At 42.2% G+C, this 24,165-nt stretch overlaps 2 protein-coding genes across 11 annotated transcripts in view; one reads left to right on the top strand and one right to left on the bottom strand.

The window, feature by feature from the left end:
• Positions 1–1,603: 1,603 nt before the first annotated feature.
• Positions 1,604–24,165, top strand: part of SUN1 (Sad1 and UNC84 domain containing 1) — a 32,731-nt gene continuing 10,169 nt past the window's right edge. For 2 of the 10 annotated variants that reach the window (XM_074552946.1, XM_074552941.1), the window contains exons 1-9: positions 5,589–5,746; positions 12,192–12,288; positions 17,811–18,002; positions 18,332–18,522; positions 19,625–19,651; positions 19,741–19,935; positions 21,607–21,729; positions 22,690–22,773; positions 23,116–23,226. In XM_074552946.1, the coding sequence (XP_074409047.1) occupies positions 12,212–12,288; positions 17,811–18,002; positions 18,332–18,522; positions 19,625–19,651; positions 19,741–19,935; positions 21,607–21,729; positions 22,690–22,773; positions 23,116–23,226 (1,000 nt within the window). In that variant the 5' untranslated portion in view covers positions 5,589–5,746; positions 12,192–12,211. Of the gene's footprint in view, positions 1,704–5,588; positions 5,747–6,109; positions 6,313–7,415; positions 7,773–12,191; positions 12,289–17,810; positions 18,003–18,331; positions 18,523–19,624; positions 19,652–19,740; positions 19,936–21,606; positions 21,730–22,689; positions 22,774–23,115; positions 23,227–24,165 lie in introns of those variants that run through there. The other 8 variants (XM_074552943.1, XM_074552945.1, XM_074552942.1 and 5 more) reach the window with 8 other exon arrangements.
• Positions 4,668–6,457, bottom strand: LOC141731058 (uncharacterized). The gene is made up of 3 exons (XM_074553264.1): positions 6,440–6,457; positions 6,226–6,381; positions 4,668–6,142 (listed from the first exon to the last, which is right to left on the bottom strand). Exons 1-3 carry the CDS (start codon positions 6,455–6,457, stop codon positions 5,129–5,131), a joined length of 1,188 nt encoding a protein of 395 aa, XP_074409365.1. The 3' UTR covers positions 4,668–5,128.

Here is a 24,165-nt window from a genome sequence, read left to right as displayed (position 1 = left end):
GAATAGTTGAGGAGTTTCTTATGGATCCAAAAGCTATTGTGCATTCCTGTAGAATAGGATACTCATTTTAGGCCCTTTGTACTGTCTTTGAAGTTCAGTTTTCTTTTAATGAAAAGCTGAAGTACAGCTGTTCCTGTACTGAGCAGCATTTTAATTGACTAAAAACTATTAACTATTTAACTCACTGTAAATGGAGGAGCAGCTAAAATTCCTACAAGGCAATATATATATAAAATATAAATTTATCATAAGGCAATATGAGTGAAGTAAAAATCCCTGGAAAACATTAAATAGACTGAAGAGGTTGAGTCTCCAGCTTTGGATATATTCAAAATCTGACTTGATACAGCCCTGAGAAACCTGTTCTGCCTGAGCCTGTTGTGCAGGAGTGGGACTACATACAGCAGCTCCAGGGGCCTCTTCCAGCCTGACTATTCTGTGGTTCCATGAAATTGTTTCCTTAGTCTAATCAATTATTAAAAAGCCAATTAAATTAGACTGGAAATAGACTATGCTAGCAGAGACCTTGTTCTCAAAATAGCCTTTCAAAGCACTGCAAAGCAGCAGGTTCCTGCAATACAACCTAAAGTTTCACTTCAGCAGTAAGAACCCAGTTCTTATGGTAAAGTTCCCTTGAAAGTCCCCTAATTAAATCCTACTTAATGATACTACTACAGGCATGATATTTTTAGCTTCTTATGTTGACAAAATGTAGATTCTTTACCACTGATTAACAGCCTCATGATAGCTGCAGTACAAATGTTGGTCAAGTGCTTTTAATTACTCTTGTGATCTAAAGCAGAGATGTTTGCAAACCCAACTTCAAATGTGGGATGAGAGAAGAGAACATTCCTGGTTGACATGGAATCTGGTCAAAGTTTTTCAAGATGTTCTAAAGCTGGCACACAAATAGTAAGAGCTGAAGTATTCATCAAGCTTGATATCTTCAGCAGGCTGGGAATTTTTTTTTTCTCCATATGTTGAACATTTTGTTATCTTTCAGAGCAGTCCGTTGTGGGATGCCTCACAAAGAAAAATCTCCACATTATCTAACAAACCAGCTTTTCCTTCAGAGCCAGGAGAGCTTGTTAAAATGAAAATTCTAATAGTCCTTCTAGAGACATGCTAAACACCAGCTTGATCTTGTGTATGTGTGTGTGACAAACTGGGGATCTGCCACTACATCCTTTTATTAGGTCTTCTGGGTGTAGGACTTGACAATGTGCTAACCTTGCTTGTAATTTACTGTATTTCAACTTATATAACCCAAATTTTTTAAATCCCTTTACAAAAAATTTACTGTTATTGAGTCTCCTGTGGATGGTTTATGAGTCTGGATTCTAAAGTCATTTTCTTTGAGATTCAACTTTCATCTTCAATCTTTTACTGGATCAGTAGGAACTCAATTAAAATGTTTTGGGGTTTTTTTCCTGTTTGGCCAGATCAACTCTTACATTTTCTACATTTAGTTAATGCACATTACAGAATGTCACTGGTACTATATGCATTACGTCACTCTTAAGCTAAGGCAATTTTGGGGAGCAGAGCTGTTATCTCAAACTTTCAGGCACTTTAGATAAGCAGCCTTTAGCCCTGCCCTTCCTGTGACGAGCAGTTGGGCCTCTGTCTTCGTCCCTGTAAGCCAGAAGATCTGCTGTGCAGGATCCTGGGACTTGGATTCTCAGCAAAACAGAGGTTTTTAGGTAAGTGCATGCATTTGTCTAACTGAATATAGAATTTTTTATATATTTGTTAATTACCTTACATAGATTGAATTAATTAGACATTGAGAGGGCACTGACAAATGAGATAACTAAACTTTGAGACAGGGTCTACATCAGAGAGCATTTCAGGAGAGGCTGGTGGTTAGGTGTGCTCCAGATCCATCCACTTCTCCTCCATGTGAGTCCATCCAGGCAATGTGCAGATTTCCAGGAACTGTCTGGCAGATTGCAGACTCTCTGCAGGTGTCCAGCCCTGCAGGGTCATGTGAGCCCACAGGAAAGTGCCCTAATGCACCTCCCTGCTTGTGTCAGCAGCCTGCTCCCAGACACTGACCTCCAGCTCCAACTGCAAAGTTATTATAGCTGTAATAACAGATCACAGCTCTAATCTAATCTAATCTCTACACAGAGAAATTTAACTATTAAGGTATAATAAGTTAAAACCAAGAGAAACCAGAAAGAATTAGTATAGTCCATAGTACTGTTTTACTACATAAGACTATGATAAAACTATCCAGTTATACTACAATATAACCATAGCAGGTATTTATGTCAATATGGTAGAATTTATTTATTTATTTATTTATTTATTTATTATAAGTAAATTGTACTATAATAATTCTATATAGAAAGGTTACAGTTCTGATAGGCGATTGAACAAGTTTTATCTTGCTGGGGGAAGCCCCTTGTCGGCACCACACAAGCATAGCAGAGCACTGCCCCAACAATAAAGGAACATCTTGGCTTTGGAAAGCCAACTGGTGGCTTGAGAGCAGCCAAGCCTCTGTTTCATCTGCAGAATCTGTGTTAGGATCCCTGCAAGGGAAGGTGAGCAACTGTTTGCTAGAAGAGGAGATCAGAGCTGGTCCTGCTGGATACATCATGGACTGCTCTGTCTCAGCCCTCCATGTGAATCTCTAACCATGTTTTAAAAAGAGAGAAAGAAAAATAAAGGAAAAAAATCTTCATTATTAGGCATCTGAAGGATCAACAAAAATTACAGTTAACAAGCTTGTGTCCATTTACTGGGATCAATCCCCCAGAGAAGCAGGAGCTGAGCTGAAGCAGCAGATGAAAGCTGTGAGGAGAGCGGCTGCTCTGCCCGCCTGCCTTGGGTGTAATCGGCTTTTCTTGTTAATGTCTGAAATCCCTGTAAGGCAGGACCATGGAGATCCAGGGACAAAACTGATCTGAAGTGCTCTGCACCCCCTTCACCTGATAACCCAACTGCTCCGGATGCTTTTGGCTGAGGGGTGTGGGAAAAGGGCCCTGCTGAGCTTAACCATAGAGGGATGTAGCTGGTGAGAAACCTTTTATTTAATGAACAGGAAATCAGATTTACAGATATCTCAGGTGATTTTCATACTGCTACATATGTATGATCATCTGCCCAGCCAAGGTCACCAGTCCCATCCTGTGCAGCAGCATGCCATGCCCAGTATCACCAGTCAGAAACACCTGGCTGCACTGGTTTCTGCCACATTTGGCAGAATGAGGATTTGCTCCTTTTGATAGCAAGGAGCAGAATGTGGAGCACGAGAGATTTGCTAGGTGTGACTGCAGGAGAGCACTGGGAATGGGAATCATAGTGGGAAGGGAGAAATAATGTGGGAAAAAGGGAAGGGAAGGGAAGGGAAGGGAAGGGAAGGGAAGGGAAGGGAAGGGAAGGGAAGGGAAGGGAAGGGAAGGGAAGGGAAGGGAAGGGAAGGGAAGGGAAGGGAAGGGAAGGGAAGGGAAGGGAAGGGAAGGGAAGGGAAGGGAAGGGAAGGGAAGGGAAGGGAAGGGAAGGGAAGGGAAGGGAAGGGAAGGGAAGGGAAGGGAAGGGAAGGGAAGGGAAGGGAAGGGAAAACTAGAGAAATATCATCCTTGGATTGGTTTGGCCCTGCATTGCAGTTTCCCCATACCTGGTGTCAGTTAAGCCCTTTTTCTCTAAATTCTTAACTGCCCTCTACAATGTTAAAAATTGAACATTTTTAATATGGTCAAATTTTCTTCTTACTGACCATTTTTCTCTACACACTTCAACTTAGCTAATAAAATTTTCAGCCCGCTTTACATTCAGAATTTGTTTGAGGCTGAGAAATCTTGAAGGAATTTTTGTTTGCCTCAGAGCAGTTTCTTCTGAAATGTGGAAAAATTAACTCCCTGTACACAGCTTGTTTTAACAAAACCAGGACATTTGACCAAGTTCCCCTTAAATCCTGGAAACTCAAAACAAACTCTATTGCCTCTCATAGCTAAGGAGTAGAGGGAAAACTGAGCTTCAGCCATCATCCTCCATCCAGCCTCTTGGCCTGGCTGTGATGGAAAAACAACTGCTCAGGACAAGTCAGAGCAGCCTGGGAAGCTGGCAGTGCCCTGGGAGAACGACATGCCTTGTCCTGCCAGAGCTGAGCGCTGCCTGCCCTGCCTGGGCTCCAGGGAACAGGGTGGGAATCACCCCTCAGAGGGCCTGGCCTCACACCACCAAGGAATTTCAAGGAGATTTAAACTGAGGTGATTTTCCTCTGAATATCTTAAGCCTTTAAATATTATCTACTCTTAAGACAGGAAAACAGGTGTGGAGTAAGTACAGAAAGAGAAGGAGTGGCAAGAAAACTGATTCTGCAAACTACTCATATATGCAGGGAGGAGGAGACTGGTGCAGGGCTGCACATCTGACCAAACCAGACACTGGCTTCCAAGTGTCACTGGGGTCAGCTCAGCTTTGGCTGCAGCATCCTAAAACTGTCACATAGTTGGAGCAAAGCACTTCTAAAAGAAACAGGAAATGCCCAAAATCAGTGCTACAACAATATCAGCTAATACCTTAAGTGAATGTGTTTGTCTTGCATTTTCTGTTTCTTAAGGATTAGCTGCCTTCTCTCATTTTGTATCCAAACATTTGGATTATTTGATAATTACATATTTATTAGCCAGTCTTTCACAACAAGCTGAGTCATTTCTCTCACATACAAGTAAATAACAACTTATGGCCTGGTTAGCCTTTCCCAAGTGACAAATTCTTTATTCTATTCACTGACATTGCACCATCCCTGCCAGCTGGGCTCACAAGAGAACTGTGGAGACTGAAGGCTTTAAAAAAGTCACTCAGGCATAGGCTTTACACGGAATGTATTTGCATACGTTCCCCGAGTGTTTGAACAATGGGGCTTGTTTCTTTTCTGCCAAGAACCAGCCCCATTCCTGGAAGCGTTCAAGGCCAGGCTGGACAGGGCTTGGAGGAACCTGGTGTAGTGGGAGGTGTCCCTGCTCAGTGCAGGGGAGTTGGAACTAGATAGGCTTAAAGGTCAGCGACAAGCCGAAGCATTCTCTGATTTCTTTTCCGTGTGGCTGTCCGGAGGTATCTGTGGCCCGATGGTGACATTGGGTCGGGCACCACACGGAGCAGAGGCGCTTCAGTCCTACAGGGTGTGCTGTGCCAAAGTCTTAGCGGAGGAGGGAGAATCAAAGGGAAGGAAAATCCCAAAAAGGCCGGGTAGGAAGGAAACAGTGGAAACACTGGGAGGGAAAGTCAGTGAGAAGGCAACAGAGTGAAAATCTGAGTTAACTCCTCGCCTCTCCACTGCTCGCTCCAGAAACTCCCACAGCTCCATTTTGCGGAGGGGGGAGGCGAGGCAGGAGGCGGCCAGGCAGGAGGCGGCCGTGGCGGGGGCAGCGCCCGAACGGGGTCTGAGGAGGAGAAGGAGGAGGAGGAGGTGGCAGAGGCGGAGCGGAGCCCCGCGCCCGTGTGTGAGGGGCCCGAGGAGGAGGAGCCCCGTGCCCGTGTGTGAGGGGCCCGAGGAGGAGGAGGAGCCCCGTGCCCGAGTGTGAGGGGCCCGAGGAGGAGGAGGAGCCCTGTGCCCGTGTGTGAGGGGCCGCGCGGGGCGGGCGCAGAGGAGGCGCTGCCGGCACGCGCCGCGCGGGCGGGGCGGGGGCTCCCGGCGGCCCCGGCAAAGCGGGCGGGGCCCGGGCAATCTCAGCCGCTGCCGCCGCTGCCGCCGGCACCAGGCTCTGCCTTTCCCTCGCTGCACCGGCACCAGGTAACCCCCGCCGCGGCTCTCCTCGTCGCGCAGGGCCGGGCCGCGCTCCCTCGGCCGCCCCCGGAGCGCGGGGCTGGAGGCGGCGCGGCTCAGCCCGCCCCGGCCGTTGCCAACCGCCCCCCGCCCGCGCTTACCCGTCCCCCGCCCGCCCCCGCCCCGGCCCGCCCGCCGCCGCTTCCCGCCGGGCCGGGGCCGCGTGTGTCGGCCGCCCGCCCGCGTGGGAGCCCCCGGAGCGCGGTGTCTCGGGTGTGCGGCCTCCCCCGAGCGGGGGATCGGTGTCCCTGGCTCGGGCAGCGCCGCTGGGCAGGCAGCGGGGCTTGAGGCGCCGCGGGCTGGAGTCGTGGGGCGGGCGCTGACCGCTGGGTAGCCCGTAGTTCTGTCGGTCGCCGCTGTTGGCTGGGAGGAGAGAGAAACATCAGCTACCACGGTCCCTCTGGGCCTGGCACCTGGAGGGTTTCCTTGTTAGAAGAAGCTCTAACCTGCAGCTTTCTGCCCTGATTGTGAAAGAGCTGATAGGTGCGCGGTGGTGCCGGCGCTCGCCGCGGCTGCCGAGCCTTGGTGCAAAGGTAACGTGCTGTGATGGGTGTCGTGCTCTGCTGGCACAGGTACACAGACCTGTCCTCGCTGTCCCCCGGCTGTCACCTCAGGGCAGCTGCTTCTGTCGGGAAAGTGTTGTTTAACAGACGGGTTTACTGTGGAAGAGTTTGGCATTGCTCGCCAAGTGAGCGACTGCTCATGTTTTTACAGCAAAATGTGCTATTTTAGTGCTGTGCTCCTTTTGAGGTGACAGTGCTGAGTTCCTCATGCCATGTTCACGTTTGGCTGCCCTTCCGTGACCGTAGGGGTAGAAGTGTCAGGAACACTGGAGACAGCACCTGTTTTCTGACAGTTCCAGTAAGTTTTAGATCTGCTGGGAAGAAAAAGTATCTGGTTTGCCTTATTTTGTGTTCCTTATTTTACGTTGCCTTATTTAACATTATACTATGTTAAAATAAAATACATTTTATAAATATATTGTTTATAATATATTATAGGGAAGGAAAATACTAGCCAGCAAATTCCGGGTCTCTGCAGCATTTGCAGCCCCCCCATATCACCATCTGGTTTTCAGTTTAACATTACGCAAAAAGGATGTACAGTATTTGCTAATTTTTTATGTTTCTGTTTCATTTCTTTGCAACTGACTATTCCAGCATAATGCTTCTGTTGACTTTCCCAGTGAATCTTAATGTCTAATTCTTGCTTTTACATATGGGGGTGAATTACTAGTCGCTGATTTTCATAGCAATGCTGTGGAAGTGAGTTGCAGGGAAGGTTTTATTGGCAAGTTTAGCAGGCTTTTTACATAGCTTTATTAGTAAATGTAGTGGTGTTTAGAGACCCTTAAATCTGCGGTGCTTGACTGCTTGTAATTTGGTGCTTATAAGGCGTGGACGTTTAGGCATTCAGGTGTCGCTTGTACAGAGTAAGAGGTGGGGGTTTAGTTTGATCGCTGATACCGGGGGTGTGTGATCGGGCAGGTGACGGGCGAGGTTAAACAAAACACGCCTTTTGTTGTGCGCCGGCGGGCTGGGGATCGGAGCTGCCGTCGGAGCCGCAGGGGTTAAGGCGGCGGGGTTGGCCGGGCCGCCGCCTCCAGTGAATTCAAACTCGGCGAGTGACGGGGGAGCGCGGGGGCCGGGCGGGCTTTGTTGGGGCCGGGAGCCATTTTGGGCTCGATGTCTCGGCGTGTGCCGCCCGCCGGGCAGCGCGCCCCGAGCCCGGCCCGGGCGGATGGCGGAGCGCGGCCGCAGGGCCCGGCCAGGCCCCGCTGCGAGCGGGCCGGGCTCTGAGCCGCTCTGCGGGGCCCTGCGTGTAAACAATGAACCGGCACGCTGCTGCTCTCACCGCGCCTGAGTGCGGGGCTGGGTTTTGTCAGCCCTCCCTTTAAAAAGCGTTTCGAGAGGTACACAGTGTGAACGTGCGGTGTTGTGATGTGCCTGGGTTTTGCACCTGTGTTTGGGGATCTGTGCCGTAATGCTCAATGGTAACGTCTGGTGTCAAATATCGGTTTTGTTACTTGTGGGGGCTTTTTGTTTGTTTGCTCTTGGGTTGCTCTTTTAAAGGAATAATAATATTTTGTGAATGTGTGTTTTAATAAAATGTTGATTAGCTTGGAGCTCTTTGCTCTTCAGCCTGTTTAAACCAGTGATTAACTTGCTATGGTGAAACATCCTTTGTGGAGTATATGTACTTTGGGTTCTTTAACCAAAAACAGCGATTTTATTGGTTATTCTGAATAATAGAATGAAATAACTGAAATTACAAGTAAAAAATGGGTTGCTCTCAGAAAGTGATGGAGTTTGCATGTTCCAGTTTCATTGTTATTGATAGTTTGCCTAAATCTGTTTACATATGTGGCATCAAATGTGTTAAGTCATAGTGACTTAAACTTACTTGGCTTTAAAATGTGAGGATAGTAAAGGTTCTATTTGAAGCAGTGCTACCAATATCTAAGACTTTATTGTATCATTTTTTTTATTCTTTGTAACAAAAAAAAATAAGACATGCTGTCTTGGCAATGTTCTCATTGTCTAACAGACTTTGGTGAACATTTCTACTCTGCCAGGGTCCCTTTTGTGAAATGACAATTAACCACTTCCTTTGTTACAAAGGTTTTCATGAGGAACTGCCTGGACAGTATGTTGGTAAAAGTCTGTGTACCCCAAAAGCCTTCAGTGAGGGTTTGCTGTGTCCCTGCGAGGTGTTTGTAGTGCTCGGTCAGGCTTTGGTGCTGCTCCCCCTGCCTTGTGATGCTTCTGTGCAAAAAGGCCTCTCGTGGAGCATTTCATCATCTTTCCTGGAAGCCAGGAACCTGCTGCCATGGTGCTAGGACTTTGTTGAGGCTCCCTGATTGTGATAAGTGACTGTCAGATAAGCTTTTGTTTGAACTAGTGGTGCAGCCTTATGTCACTCAGAAGCTTCAAAGTCCTTAGGAGACAGCCAAGGGCTTGTGTGCAGGTAAATTCTGCTGCACTGATTGCAGGAGTTCCTGATGGTCACAATCTGTCTTCTCCCGCCCTTCTGCTGTGCTGATTTATTGTAGCACAGATTCAGTTTAATTGCAAGGGAGAGATTGTGCTTAGGATGACTGTTGTGTCTGCTTCCTAAAACAAGGCAAATAGTCCAGCTGTCCCCTCTGCAGGAACTTGGATGTTGGCTTGTAGGCTGAGGCATTCCAGTGGAACTGTGTGCTTCCCTGTAATTCACTGTCTTATCAAAGTGCTCTTATTACTGGGCTTTTATACAACTACAGGCTTGGTTCTTGCACTATACATACCTTAGTATTAGGAGCAGATGTTTGTGGGTTTCTACAAAAGGGAAAAAGGCAATTTTAGAGTTTGGGCCTGGTAATCTGCAACAAAGCTGAGACTAAAAGACTCCATGAAACTGAATCCAGACAGATCTGGGGTACTAAAGCAGAAGTGTTCAAACTGGAACTAAGTACAGTGCTTACCTCTCAGGTTCTCTGCCAAGTTTTGCGAATAAAGATTTTCAAAATATTTTATTAGCATGTCTCTTTCTGTTCCAGTTGTGTATGAAGGTTTCATAAATCAGAAGATTATACATGAAAGGTGGAGTGCTGTTAAACACAAGTGAACAAATTAGAGTGAGTCAATGTCCTACACCCACCCTGTGTCTGTTTTGTAATACAGATGTAGAATATTTCTAAATAAATTGGGTTGATCATTTGTTTTGAAGAGGTGAATAACTAAGATTAAGCTGTTGAAGTAAAAGTCAGACCTAAAAAATATCCAGTTTCATAGTAAATTCTAGATGCCCAGTTTTGCAAATGGTGGTGGTCATCTCTGAAGATGACTTTCAAATTCTTAAGTCAGTTAAGCCTGTTTTGTTGCTATGAAAAATTGAGTAGAGATTTCTCCTCCTGAGTCAGAATTAATTTTAGAGCATCAGACAAGCAGTGAATCAAACCAAGCCCCTGAATCTTTCAGGAGTGATTTCTAAGTGTGGTGTTTAGATGGCAAACCTGATATCCTCACTGGGGAGCTGGGTGCTGTGAAACCCAGCTATTCATAGACCTGCGCCTCAGTACCTTGGAGGCTTTGCAGTTTGCACTGCCTTTGTCAAGCACATCTTTTATCTTAATAACTTAATGATACAATTAAAACCTTAGCAAATAAGAAATACTATTTATGTTCTAACATTTGATTTATTCAGAAATCAAGTAGAGAGAGAACTGGTGGTGAAGGGGAAAAGAACAGGGCAGAAACTGAGCCAACGTGTTGTTTTTCAAACTCAGCCGTTGCCCTGCCCATATGGGCAGTGCAGACAGGGAGGAGCTGGGGAGCTGCTCAAAGCTCACTGGCATAGCTGAGCTTTCCATGTGGGAAAATATTGTTGGGTGTCAGAAGGATTAGCAACTGAGTTGCCAGTTAAAAAATAGTTTTTATGATGAAATGATGCGTGCTAAGCACGCGCATCAACCCCAGCGGAAACTGAACTAAGGTTTTCTACCTTGAGGGTTAAAAACCTTTATTGGCATGAACCAATTCAAGCAGATCAACGTTAATCATAGTTTTCAGCTTCAGTAGGCATATGTCTGAAAAACCTGTTTTGCTATTTTTTAAAACAAGTGCTCTCTGATATTATCAGCATCCCTCATCTTGAAATTCACAATATTTCCATTCTGTTCCTGGCGAGCCATTGCTCTCTGGTCCCCATTTCCTATGTGCTAAATTGAGCTCCTGTTTGTTGATAAAGTAAGGCAGCAGTTGTTACATATTCCAACAGAATTTGCTGCTCACTCTAGCAAAAGAATGAGGCTGCTTTGCTAATACTTCCGCACTACTGATTTAAGCTTCCTGTAAACAAACAATAAATTTATATACAAGTTAGTGAAAACATTCTGGCTCTGGGGCAAATGAAGTGAGTGTAGAGGATCACTTAATGGAAATGTGTTTTCTGTAATACAAAAAAAAAAAGTAAATAGCAGGAGACCTTATTTTTCATTAACTCCACTTTGCATGGGAGGTGCTTGGATTCAGGAAGCTACAATGCTTAGGCCCGGAAGTTTTATTATTTTTAAGTCTTCAGTAGTCATGGAAATACCCTCCTGCCTTACTGACCTCGGGATTTGGAGGCTGCAGGTAGACTGACTAAGAGCATTTTAATGTTACGTGCACAGATTGCTTTTGAGCTCCTTTGCCTGTACCTGCTTTTTGTCCCCATTTCTTATGCATATATAGCTGTACAAAATAAAAACCCTTATTTCAGCATAGGAGAGTGCATCTCCAAAATGAGATGCTTGTTGATGTTATGATTATGAAAACTAGTTGGGGATATTTTTATCCTGGTTCAGATATGTCAACACATATGTGTGGAATGTCTTTCACTGCTGTTGAAACATGAGCCATAGATAATCTGCAAGTAGCCAGGATTCTGCCGTGCTAACCATGAAAATCCAGAATAGCCAGATCCCTGTTTGTTAACTACAAATCAGCTATATCCAAGAATCTTTTCTGCAAAATTAAAAATTTTATTTGACTAATAAAATTGAGGTGGGGTGAAGGGTTTTTGCCAATACTTTGAAAGTCAAAATTGTTCATAGTACCACAAGTAGCCACCCCTGCAGCTCTACAAGTTTGTTGATATGACAACATCAGTTTTTATTTTCTTCTGAAAGCTATAATACCTTTCAAAGACCCCATGGAAAGTTTTACAAATGTTACTTGGGTGGTTTTGATTTGTTAGTTTTGGCTTTGGGTTTGTTTTTTTGGAAGTGGATGGCACTCTGGAAAATGTGCCTAATTCCAACCTATGAGTCACTTTGCAGTTGGCTCTTTTGCTAGGGTGTGTATTCAGTAGTTTTAATGACAGGAATAAATTATGTGAGATGAAGGATACTTCCTCACTGCTTAGGGGATGGTATTCAAAAGTGCTAGAGTAAAATGATTTGACTATATGTAAAAACTTTCTCAAGTTTCATCTGCATTATCCTTAGCTGGTGCACAGAGCAGCCTGTGCCTGGCTCAGAGGGCACTCAGAGCAAAACACATTTTGAGGAGATCTCTGAACCATGGCTGCCTGGTTCTTTAGATTTTTATACTTAGGTTCTTCAGGGGATACCAACATAACATGGTTCCTGTGGAAGTGTAATTTGGTTGTGATAAGAGTTTGGCTCATAACTGAGCCAGGGAACTTGGAAACAGCTGAAAGTAGGGTATCACAAAGAAGGTCCCAGCCAGAAATACCCTGAGCTTCCTGCTGTAATGATAAGGGATACCTGGCACTAGCAGCAATACTACTCCACCACTGAGAGCTCCATGTTTCTGGTAATAGCTCTTTTATTCAATGCTTAATAACACAGGCTGAACAGTGCAAGGGCTCCTTGATTGACTTTATGCAACTTTAAGTCATTGCATTACTTTATTTTCACCTTTTACAGTATGATTTGAAAGTGTCACCATGGACTTTTCACGTCTACACACGTACACCCCTCCCCAATGTCTGCCAGAGAACACTGGCTATACATATGCACTCAGGTGAGAACCCTTTTCTTCTTGTAGCCAAACTGTCTGTTCTCAATGTTGCTCACTGGACACTTGAGCTTTCATGGTAAGTAGCTGACTTCTTTGAAGAAGTGGGCTTTTTCTAATCTGGTTTGAAATGCTGTGTCCTAACTGGAGGGAAGAAGTGTTGAACTAACAGGACAATGACTAAGACAATGACTCAATGTTTATTAGTTGCTATGAATAACTTGTGTCCGCCTAGTTACAACTGCTGCTGGATTTCTATAAATACAGAAGTCCTCAAAATTCTTCGATGTTTGGTGTCTTGTAACTTTGGTGTGTGCTTTCTTTTGTACTTGGGACCACTTTCACTTTAAACCACTGATTTTTGCTCACTCATTGCTGATAGTGTGGGACTTGGCTGGAAGGAAAATATTGATTACTTCTTTTAGCAAAGCTGCTTGTTGGGTGAATGTAAAATCTGTGTTCTAATCAACTTGCTTTTCCTTGTATTTTTTTTGTATCTTCTAATGATCTTGTTTTTTTCTTGTATTTTTGTTTTGCTTAAATCACTTCAATTTTCTAGAAACTAAGTGTAGTGTTTGGTAGTTTTTGTATTGTGTATTCAGAATCTAAGTGTTGTGATGCTATTTTGAGTTTTTTACTATTAATGTAGCAGATTTTTGCTGTTCTAATCTATTGAGCTTTTCCTGCTGTTGAGATGTATATCAGTGATCTGAGTTATTGGTTTAGCTAATTTTAAGTTTTAAAAAATGATTGTTTGTTAGGATGCAGGATGAGATTTGCTTTTGTGTTCCCTCTGTACGTCGTTATTATGCGTTATTATTAAAATCCATTATCGAGATAGGAGAATACTTGGCTACTTGCCAATAAAACAGAAGTTGGCAAAACTGTAGCATTAAGAGATTACTGAGTTAATTCTCTTCTTTTGTGTGCTCCAAAACAGTGCATTTACATTTTCTCTTGGAGATCATGGCTTTTTTTTTTTTTTTTTTTTTTTTTTTAGCTATAGCCTAATGTCAGTAGTGTTGCAAATGTAACAATATTTTGTGTTGCATCAATTCAATTGCAATTTTGCCTGAATTTTACGAAAAACTATTGGTAAAATGTTGGTTATATACAAGTGGGTTTTCTAATTTCAAGAAAAGCATGCTGGGCAATGAAATGCCTTGTATCCAGCAGCAGTTTCACTTCTGTATTACTGAGTTTAGTTACCTTTGTTTGCAAATGTCCCTTAGAGATTGGCTGAAATATTGTAGCTCCTGACAGGTTAAACTCCTGTGGTATTCTTGTCCAAAATTCTCAACCAGTGAAACAGTGGGCAAGTAGAAAGGAAGATGCAGAATGATAAATCCTATTGACATCTGGAGGATATTTAATTATGACTTTGGGGTTTATTTAGGAGACAACTGAGTGTTTGTTTTGCTGCATAAATGAAGAATGCTTTGTAAAACTGAGAAGTTGTGCAGGGGTTATATGTCTTGAAACTTCCCAGCTTGCCATTTCACTGTGTTAAACTGTTTCTATGGCATATCCATAGAAATGGATAGAGCTGGGTAAGATGAAGTTTCATAACAATTAATGAAGGCCAGTATAGTTAAACTAGGTTGAAATTAATTAATTGTAATTCTTCCTTGTGTAGAAAAGAAGAATTGGCAAGCTCTTTCTTTAGAATTGTGTGAAGCCCCAAATGTTAAAATAATGGGAGCAAACTACCTGGCACACTGATGGGACACTGCTTTCAGGTGTCAGGAGAGTAAATCACAGTCTCTTGTGCAGACTCTTGCTGTGCCTCTGCTTGCTCTGTATGTGCAGAATGACATCTGTTATTGTAGCTCTTCCTCCTCTGGGTCAAACAATATTTGAAGATCTGAGGAAATTGCTAATCACAAATATTTTCATGTTGAAATTTGTTCTTTCTTACCCCTCACCTGTGTTTGTTTTGCTTATATTCTAATCTGATTTATTCTGCCTTTGACAATTCAATTTTTACAGAATCTTTTCTTTAAAGAAATTGGCTTGGGATGTAGCCCTGCAGGAAGCAGTACAGTGAAGTTTGATACCACAAAGCTATTAATAGAGTTGGCTATGATTTATTAATAGAACTTATATTAATACTCACTGGAATCACTGTGTGTTCATAGCTGTAGTGCTTCTGCTTTGTGCTTCTACTCCTCCAGCCCAAATCAGAAAAGCATTTAACTGAGATACCTAAATAATCTTTATCCTCCTCCAAATGCAAGTCAAACTTGTGAATCTCACCCAGCTGTCAACATGCAATTTACACCCCACTCTTATGACTGATCTTTCTTTTTAGTCACCATCATCTTTTGAATTGTGTTGTCAGTTTGGGTGGCTTTAACACTTCTTCACAAATATGGGTTAAATCAATAAGAATTTGGTTTGATTTTCTGTGTCAGAGCATTCAACTGGGATGTAATTTTCTGCACAGTAATTGAATAAAATCCTTTGAGGTTTTTAAGTATGTTCTGGATCTGACTGAAGAAATAACTAAACAATTCAAGGTAGTGTCCTTGGTCACTTAATGTAAGTAATGCCCCCTGGTTAGGAAGCCTGTGGATGTTTTTGTATTGCCTGTATGTCTGTCCATGTTAGGAGATGTCTGTTCAGTTGTAGTTCTCTGAGTGTATTGCATGTACCTGTTATCCTGGATAGCCAAGAACATCACTGCCCATTCCATTCCAAGGGGTATTTATAAATAAATGACACTTCAGGTCCTTCAGACAAGTTATAGGCATGCTAAAATTGGCAGACCTCATTTTCATTCTGCTTACTTGAAAAATAACCTGAAGTCTGGGACATTCTTACTCTGTAGAAGCTCATGTGAGGGAGTTATCAAGAAACTGGAAATGTAAGATTAGAGCCAGTCACCAGCTCTGCCAGCAGCCATGGGAGCTGTTTGCTGGGCAGGGAACCAGTCCTCCCTGTTAGCAGGGGTTACCCAGGAGTGTGGGCTGGTGCATCCCACCTTTAGGTGTTTCTTGGTTAGCTGCACATATTGCATAGCAGGACATCAATGCACAGGTTCATTTCTGGCCCTTGAATGGAAGGTCTGTGGTTTTACTGTAGTCTTTCCTGTGGAAGAAAAAAGGCTGCATTCCAAAGCATGGGAAGTGAAATGGCAAGTTAGGAGACTTCTAGGTACTGTCCTGCTGCCAGATAACTGATAATGTGAAAAGAATTATTGCCCTGCATAAGTGAGAGACAAGCCCCTTTTGTTAAAAAGATTCCATGGTGATTTGTTGGGTTTTTTTTAGATAGTAGAGCTCAACTTTTAACTATTTATTCAACCCACATTGATATAAATGCTCATTGAGATACTTGGTAACAGCAAGTGTTCATAAACAGAAACAAATTGAGGCTGGTCACAGCTGTCAGTTTGTTCTGTGTACTTTGTGTTCTTGTGAATTGAGTGTCTGTAAGAAACGTGGGGTGAAGATGAGGAAAGGCAAATGCATAGTGGCAAATGTAAATAGCAAAACTGAGTTCTGAAACAACTGTTTAGGGAGGGACTCAATAGAAAACTCTTGTGGCTCTGACCCTTTCAGAAAAACAGCAGAGGAGCCACATTTAACCCAATGCTCTCTTCATATCTGTCAGAGTATGAGTCATTTATATTTAGCATTTTTGAAAACTAAAAATTAAACTCTTTAGTCTACAATTGGTTGAGTACATGAGAAAACATGTTATTTCTTCTCTCTCTTCCAGCCAAATGAAAGGCAGGATTAACAAGCCTAATGTATTTAGTGTATATGCTGGGTTTGTTAAGTTGTGCTGAGGCTCTTTCCTGCCTTGCACAGGCTTGCACTGCACGTGCCAGGGTTATCAGGGCAGAGCAGAGATCCAGCACACAGAGCCAAAGCCCTGCCATCAAATCTCTCTACTCTGGGCCATAGAAGCAGCTACTTTGGACAGACTCTGGTCTGATCTTTTGGGCTGAATGCCCAGCTGGTTTTGGAGCCATGAGATATTTCCCAGCAGTGTGTTGTCTGGGTTTTTTAACCAAAAGAAGTTGACATGCTCTGACAGCCCCGTTTTACCTACTTTTCTTTGTATTGAGGAGTAATAAAGAAACTGATTTCAAAAGCACCACCTTGTCAGAATTACATCATTGCTGTAAGTGTAGTTTCAAGGCCTTCTGGTGCTAACTTAATTTCATGCTGAAGCAGTACAATACTTACCATATTATTGCTTTGTGATGTTATGAGATCTTTAATGGTGGTGTGAGAAAACTATTTCCATTAAGTCGTTTTTACACAAGTACATTTTATAGTAGCTATTTATATGCACTTTTAAAGGGAAAGCTTCCATTTTAAATACAGATTGCACAGCAGAATCTACTCATTCAGATCTAATTTGCTTGTTTGTTTTTGTTTGGGAGAAAGAGCTGCTGTCATAAACAGTCCTTTGCTTATCTCTTTTAAAAAATCAAACAAAGCCTCCAGGAGTACTGAAGTGCTGTTACATCTCTGTATCCCTGTGCCCAGGAAGGGACAGAGCCCTTATGGAAGCTGGCCCAGAGCACTCAGCATTTGGATGCTGTGGGTGACAGGGCTGAGCCTGTGTGCAGTGCCCTGTGCCAGCAGCCTCTGCTCACTTACATAACTGAGTGTTTCCTTTGCTTGGGAGTATGACCATTCTGCTTTAGGCTGAACTTCTGCTTTGGTAAATGTATTTCTTACAGACTCCTCAGCTTGATCTGTTTGTGTTTGCCTTGTGTTGCTGCTTTGTCTTTGCTGTAAGTTTTCATGGAGGCTCTGAGAGAATCACATGCTGAAATGTGGAGTTCCTGGGGTAACGACATGAAGGCTATCTATGTGTAAACTTGCCACTGTGGAGAAAAACAAATTGAAGTATCTAAACATTTTTTGTTAATTCTGAGTTTTAAGTATTTCTAATGGTTTGCATTAGATTAGGAAATACTTTTAAACCACTTTTTTTAAAAGCAAGTAATGGTTGTAAAACTGAAATAGCTGAAGTAGGGAAGTCTTTAAGTGTCTTAAACGGAGGAAGTTCCTACTTGTTGAGAGGTGGAAATTCAGGGTAATGTGGCATATGGATCTTCAGTTTTCCAAACAAGGACTTGGCAAACAGAAAATTGACAAAAATAAACTTAGACTGAAAATTAATCTTTGCCTTGCAACTTGGAGTGTGTCTATTTTAATTTGCTTCTAGGCATGGTGAAGAAACTGTGTCATGAATGGCTTCTACTCTCAAGTTGGTCCCAAAAGAATGAGTGCTTGCTCTGGCTAAACTTCATTCGTGGTTTCCATGGTGGTTTTTTCTTTCTGTGATTTGCTTTCAGTTGTAGAACTGGTAATATGAATAGTCTAGGAGAACTTTGAATATCTACATATATCTGGATTATTTGGGTTATTTGGTATATCTTGTGGGGGTTGTACCATAACCCCAAATAAACTGCGTTTAATGGAAACTTGGACTAGCTTGAAAAACCTGTTTGTTACCAGGTTGAAAATTCTCCCAGTAACTTTGCTGTTCTTATTTTACTACAGTTCGAGTTATTCTTCATCTGCTTTGGATTTTGAGACTGAGAACAAAATAGATCCAGTGTTTGATTCACCCAGAATGTCACGGCGTAGTTTACGGTTGGCTGCTGGAGGATACAGTAAATCAGATGATGGACAGAGTGATTCCCTTCATGACAGCTCTTATGCTGGAAACATGTCCTTCAGGGATCAGTCTAAGTAAGCATTTTTACTCATCACTAGTAAATCCTGAGTCTTACTGTTGGAACACAATAATGCAGAAAGGTTACCTACAGGTCTTTTTTTTTTGTTCTTGGTGTTTGCTGCCATACTCTGAAATTTATGTTCAGTATGTGGTTTGCAATGACAAATTTTTACAAGCATCTTTGTCAAATTATAGGTGCTTGAAGGTGAGGACTTCCTTTTAAACCTTGTTTGCTCTGTTTAGTCACATCAGTGTTGAAATGACTGTTAATTCATTTATTAATAAAGTGAGAGAGTGACAGAAATGTCTTTAGTGCTGTGTCTCACTTGCCTTTGTTTCCTAGGGTGGCGAAGCAGCGCAGAAGTGTGAGCAAGCAGTCTGGCAGTGGAAGACATGTGCCAAGGAAAAATCTGTCCAGCTCATCTATTTTTAGCCAGAGCAGTTTCAATAGCCATGCCAGTGATACATCAATGATATCCACTGTATTGGATGAGTCTCTGATTCGGGAACAGACAGAAGTTGATCATTTCTGGGGTAGGCAATAATTGCTATTGCTTGTATCAAACTGTGCAAACTGTTTGGCTTGGTGTGTATAAATTTATGATCTTTGCATCACCTGTTGTCCACCCTATCCCCAAACATGTGAGCATTTGCACTTCATCTCTAGGGGTTTGGTTGCTAAGATGCCCACTGGAAATACATGGTCCAGTGTGTAAATTTGATTTACTGGCATGGTTAATGTCAAGACATTCACAGTCAAGTTACTATGCCAGCAAACATAAACGCTTCTGTGATGCAATGCCATAATTATCTCCTGTCTGTGCTTTCTTCAAAATGTACACTGAGTTCTGTATTGAAAGAATGGTAAACATATAACTTGTTTTTGAAAAGTCAAAGGCAAAGCATTGTCTTACTTGTTTGTAGGCAGAAATGTGTTTCTTTTTAACATACCTCGAGATGAAAGTTTCAAATTAGTGGCATTTCAGAATTTCCCAAAAGGTTTTTTGTATGTGGCTGGCTGGTTTGGCTTTTTAACTATACCAGAATGTATTTTTCCTGGAACCTTTTCTCTTCCATGAAGATAAAATATGGGAGTTGTCTATATAAAGTATTGTGTACGTGAAGCATTGTGTACAACCAGCTCAGCAATTTGTTCTATCTCCCAATTCAGACTCTTTGTTTCCAGTCAGAATACTTGTGACCTTCCCAGAGTCCTAGTGGGAAGGATTGTGTCCATCTTGGTAGAACCCATTTTAAATTTTAGATAACCTGGCTCTTAAAGCAGAATTTTAAATACAGTAGTATCAAAGTAGTTACCAAGCAGCAGAAACATTGTTAGCAGTAATTAGCTGCTTTAACTTCTTGTGGGAACTAAGTCAAGGTGCAGTTGGCATTCATGTTGCTCTGCCTGCCCCTTCTGTGATGGGATGATTTTCACAACTATTACCCTACTACAGTAAGGTCTGGATAGGTGTTTCTCTGATGGGCTGCAAAATGTTAAATGCTAACCATAAAGAGACTTTCTTTGAAGTCTTAAAATTAGTGGGACTTCTAACTTGAGTTTGTCAGATATTGTAATTCAGTTCAGGTCTTTCTTATATTTGGGACCAATTTCTTCTTTTTTTTTCGTTTGCAGGCCTTGATGAAGAAGGTGACCCCAAAGGTAAGCAGACTTTGCCTTTCCTTGCCCACAGTTTGTGTGTGGCAGGCCGGGTGCTGGCAGTGCTGCCATGGTGCTGTGCTGTGTTGCAGGCAGTGACACCACGCTGCTGCTGCAGGGCAACGGGGGCATTGCAGCCCCGGAGCTGCAGCCCACGCTGAACGGCTACACGTGCAGTGACTGCAGCATGCTGTCAGAGAGGAAGGAGGTCCTCACTGCCTACTCAGCTTCCCATGTGCCATCCTCCAGGATCTACACCAGGGACAGGAGCCAGAAACATGCATCTAGTAAGTTACTTTCTCTTGTATTTCATTTCTACAGTGTCATTTAAGCATCTGTCTGACCCTGATGAACTTGCCAATAACCAAATTCTAGAGATCAGCTTTTATTTGAAATGCCTTTTTCTGTATCAGTTGAAATTTTATGTACTTGTCAGATTCTGATATATAGTAATCTGGTGATTTTCCGTGCTGCTGTAGAAATCAAACAATTACAAAATTCAAATGCCCTGGTATCTTAAGTTATAAAATTATTTGGCCAGCCAGTGGTGATTGTAAGTCTCCTAATCTGACATCAGATCTGTGTGGCTCTGCCTGTGAAATATTTGGTCATGGTTTCTAAGATACAAACTTCCTGTGCTTTTTGGTTTACAATTTTTTATCCCTCATGTGATTTGAACTTTCAAGGTTGAGCAGAATTGTTACTTTGCAGGGTTTGTTTTATCAAGGGAGTCTCTGAAAGGGCTTTCTACTTTCTGCTTCCTTTTTTCCTCCTCTTTTAACCTTGGAGCTTTTTATAGTGTTTCTAAAAGCTAAACCTCAACTACATGAAAAAATTGAACTCCAAAGGGAAAAACTGATTCCAAACAGTCACTCTAGAGACTACATTCCTAAAGCTTGAAAAGTTGAGTCTGTATAAATGAGATTCTGCCTTTCCAAGACAATCTCCATTCAGTGGATTGTTTTCCTCATTGTCTTGCCCATGTCTGCCTGCCTCTTGCACCTGGAGTTTCTTGATTACTTCTAGTCCTCAGTTACCACAGAGAATTTGTTTCCTTAATGACCTTGAATTAGAAAGGAGCCAGTTGTGGAATTTTGTGGGTTTGTTAAGTCTTGAATGAAGTTTGTTTTCAGTACAAGAAAAAGGAATTAGTCTGTTTGAGCTATATGATATGACTTCAAATACTTAAGTATTTCTTTTTAGTTAGTGTGTAGCACAGGGTGGAATTCTTTTGACTTGAACAGTCAACCACTTAAAGTGGCACTGCATGAAAACTCTTTCTGTACTTCTGAGTTTGCATTCACACAAGAGTTTTCCTCATCTTTGTACATTCCTCTGAGCTTTAATCTAGGAGTTTGAGTCAAACTTTGGGGGTGTTTGGGTGGGGAAAGGCACACAGTAATGGCAGGGTTTTGGGATGTGACTGGGTCTAGAACAGTGGCAGTGGTGGATTTTGGCTTTGTTCCTGTGGCTCTGGGGGAGGGTGTGTCTCTAGCACTTCAGGCAGACCTCTGTAGGAACTTCCTCTGATGTAACAGCAGGAAAGATGGTGAGCAGTCCTTGCTCCTTCAAATCCAGAATAACCCTGTAGTGTCTCTTTGGAACTGTGACCCCAAAATCAGGAGCAGCAGTTCACATCAGTGAGGAATCCTGAGTTCCATAAGCAAGGAATTCATTGCTCTTTAGAGTTCTGCACTCTCACTAAGAAAAGCTGTTCTTGCTGAGGTTCCACATTTTGCCTTGAAGTCATTGTCCAGGGTGTGCAATTCTTACAAAAGCTTTCATGCAATATCTAATACACCCAGACTTTTCAAACCACACTTTCTGAAGTGTCATACTCTTGGCTAAAGGTTTTCCCTGCTTTGCCCTCACTCTTACACAAGCTAATGGTGACCAGAGAACAGAAGCACATATTTCTATGGATGAATAATTTGTATTCACACTGTTTTTTTCAATAGGAGGAACATATTTCTACATGAGTAAGATTCTACGATTGGTCAAAAATACTGCAGCATCTTTTGCATCACTATTAGTGCAACTCTTTCAAATGGTTTTGCTGAAGCTGAGTTATGAATATAAAGGTACCTTTTCAGTTGTCTTCCTTGGTCTGCAAACAAAGACAGAGTGTGTGTATTGGGTTTTTTTTCTTCTGGTCTTCATCTTTGGCACGATGGTGTTCTTCTTCTATGGTCTTTTGGCTGGCTCCTGTCTTTCTCAGTTTTTATTGCACTTGTGCTACACTTTTCATACCTTTCCTGTTTTGAAAGTATCAAGATTCCCTTATACGAGATCCTCATGTTGATTTCATTAGGAAGTGGTAGAGAGTAGTTTTTGAATTGAGCAACTTAAGTTGATTTTTAAAAACTGTGGTGATAGTATCAAATTCTAACTTTTCAATGTCTTTCATTCTCTCTTATCACCCTTAAACCTGCTGTGCACTTAAAGCTTGTTTAGATCTGTCTTGCAAAACTCAGACTGCTCTCATCACTCTGCACTACTTTAGAGCACATCTTGTTTTCCCTGAAAATATTCATTTCTTCTTTGGTCCTTTCTCTTCTATCATACCTGCTCTGCAAGTGTAGTTAAATTGCCATAGGCAGAAGGGAACTGATTTTTGCATGTGAGTAGAACTTTGCTCTCCTCCTCCTCTCTGCTCAGAGCCTTATAATTCCTAATGCTTTCTCTCTCCTTCTTGTAACAAGTTTGTTAAAATCAGCACAAATATGTAATGAATGACTGACCCATTTGATGGAATGTTGGGAGCAGGGCCATACTTGATGAGGGGTTGTTGGTTGTTGTTTTTTGTTTTTTTATAAACTTTGCTATCTGAAAAGAAGCAGAAGGATTTTTTGGAACTGACACTCCCTGATATTTAAAGAAGGAACAAGATTACAGAGTAGGCTTCTTCCTCAATCATTTTCCACGTTTCCTTAGAGTAATCTGACTTCAGTGAACCAAGCCAGTTTAGCTAAAATCTGTGTCTATGAAAGGCTTTGAATTTGATAATCAGAATCTGTGTGTGCTTTTTGGATGTGTTGCAGCTCACTCAGACTACTGTGGAAGCATGAATGTAAAGGAGTTCTACAGAGAAGATCGTCACCTTGGTGTGAATGAGGAGTCAATATGTAAGTGCAGAGATTGATGCAGTCTCACTCCTGGGCTCTACACCAGGTGGTTGCTGTAGTAGTAGCAGCACACGGCCCCTGACACTGTGGGAGCTACAAAGTAAATGTTTGGTTTGCAATTTCAATGTGGGGGGATGGTGATCCCCTGGTGCACTGTAGTATTTTCCCCTGGAAGTTTCCTTCCCTGAAGTTAACTTCCCTGAAACTTGCTTATGAAGTTTGCTTAGCAGGTTTTGGGTTGATAACTGATGATGTGAGATAAACTTGTTCAGGTTATTTTATAACAGATCTTGACTTCATCCTGGCGTTATCCCATTAATCAACTGTTACCACAACCAACAGGTGATGACTGTAAAGGGAAGAAACATCTTGAAATGTACACCACAGACCACATGCAGTCCTCATGGGCTAAAAGGGTAGCAAGGACCATTGGGCACACCTTTTCTTCTGCAGGTTGACTTGGATATTTTTGTTTGCTTTTATTTTGCATTGCAATCTCACAATGTTAATCACACGTTTTGTGTTTGGGCTTTTTTTCCTTTCTTCATCTATCAAAGTAGGGTAGAAATGTAAAGTGCCTAGACAACTAACTTCCTTAACACCTCTTCTGTCTGAATTCTTGCTCTGATTTTGGCTTTTGTACAAGCTTGGCAGGCTGCTTACCTGTTAGTGAAACAAGGTGTAGGGTAATGTGCACCTCATATGTTAGAAGGAACAAGTCAGATTAATTTATTGCACTTTTGGGAGATCTGTATTCTTCCTCGGTTGAAAAGCTGACTTTAAATGAAAGCAAGGTATGAGATACTGTTATGCAGATTATTTGAATAAAGGGGTTTTAATATTTTATTTTTGTTCTAGTGATAGTCAATTTTTACAGGAATCTTGTATAGGGATAGAATCTACCCTGTGAGATGAGCGTTCCCTAGCTTGAATGACATCAAGGATCTGTTGAATGCTCTTTATTCAGCAAAGAAAGGAAAATGATTTGAGACACTTCAATCACCTAAATGATTTGCAAAACATTGGGTTGGTATATCTATAATCCCTCAGATTAACCCAGGCATACCTGCTAATCTAAGAATGTAGGTTTATTTTCTAAACATATATGGTGTAGTTTGTTCTGTAGAAAGATTGGTCCTAGTCTTGGACATAGTATTTGTTGGCCTCAGCAGGCTTTAAGTTACAGCATTTTATTTCAGTGCATTAGATGGGGAGGTTGGTGATAGTTTTGTTCTCTTTAAGAGATACAGAACTATCCTACTGAACACTTAGCTTAATGTAAATTTACTGCTTGCAGCTTCTAAGTGGAAATACTTTCTATTGTTTATCAATATTTCTTAGACATCACTGGAATTTTGAAATTTTAATTGTTCTCACTTCTGCACAGTAACC

The sequence above is a fragment of the Zonotrichia albicollis genome, chromosome 16, assembly GCF_047830755.1.
Source record: "Zonotrichia albicollis isolate bZonAlb1 chromosome 16, bZonAlb1.hap1, whole genome shotgun sequence".
Lineage (NCBI taxonomy): Eukaryota > Metazoa > Chordata > Aves > Passeriformes > Passerellidae > Zonotrichia > Zonotrichia albicollis.
Note: the sequence above shows the minus strand (reverse complement) of the source record. Positions and strands in the feature narration are given on the sequence as shown.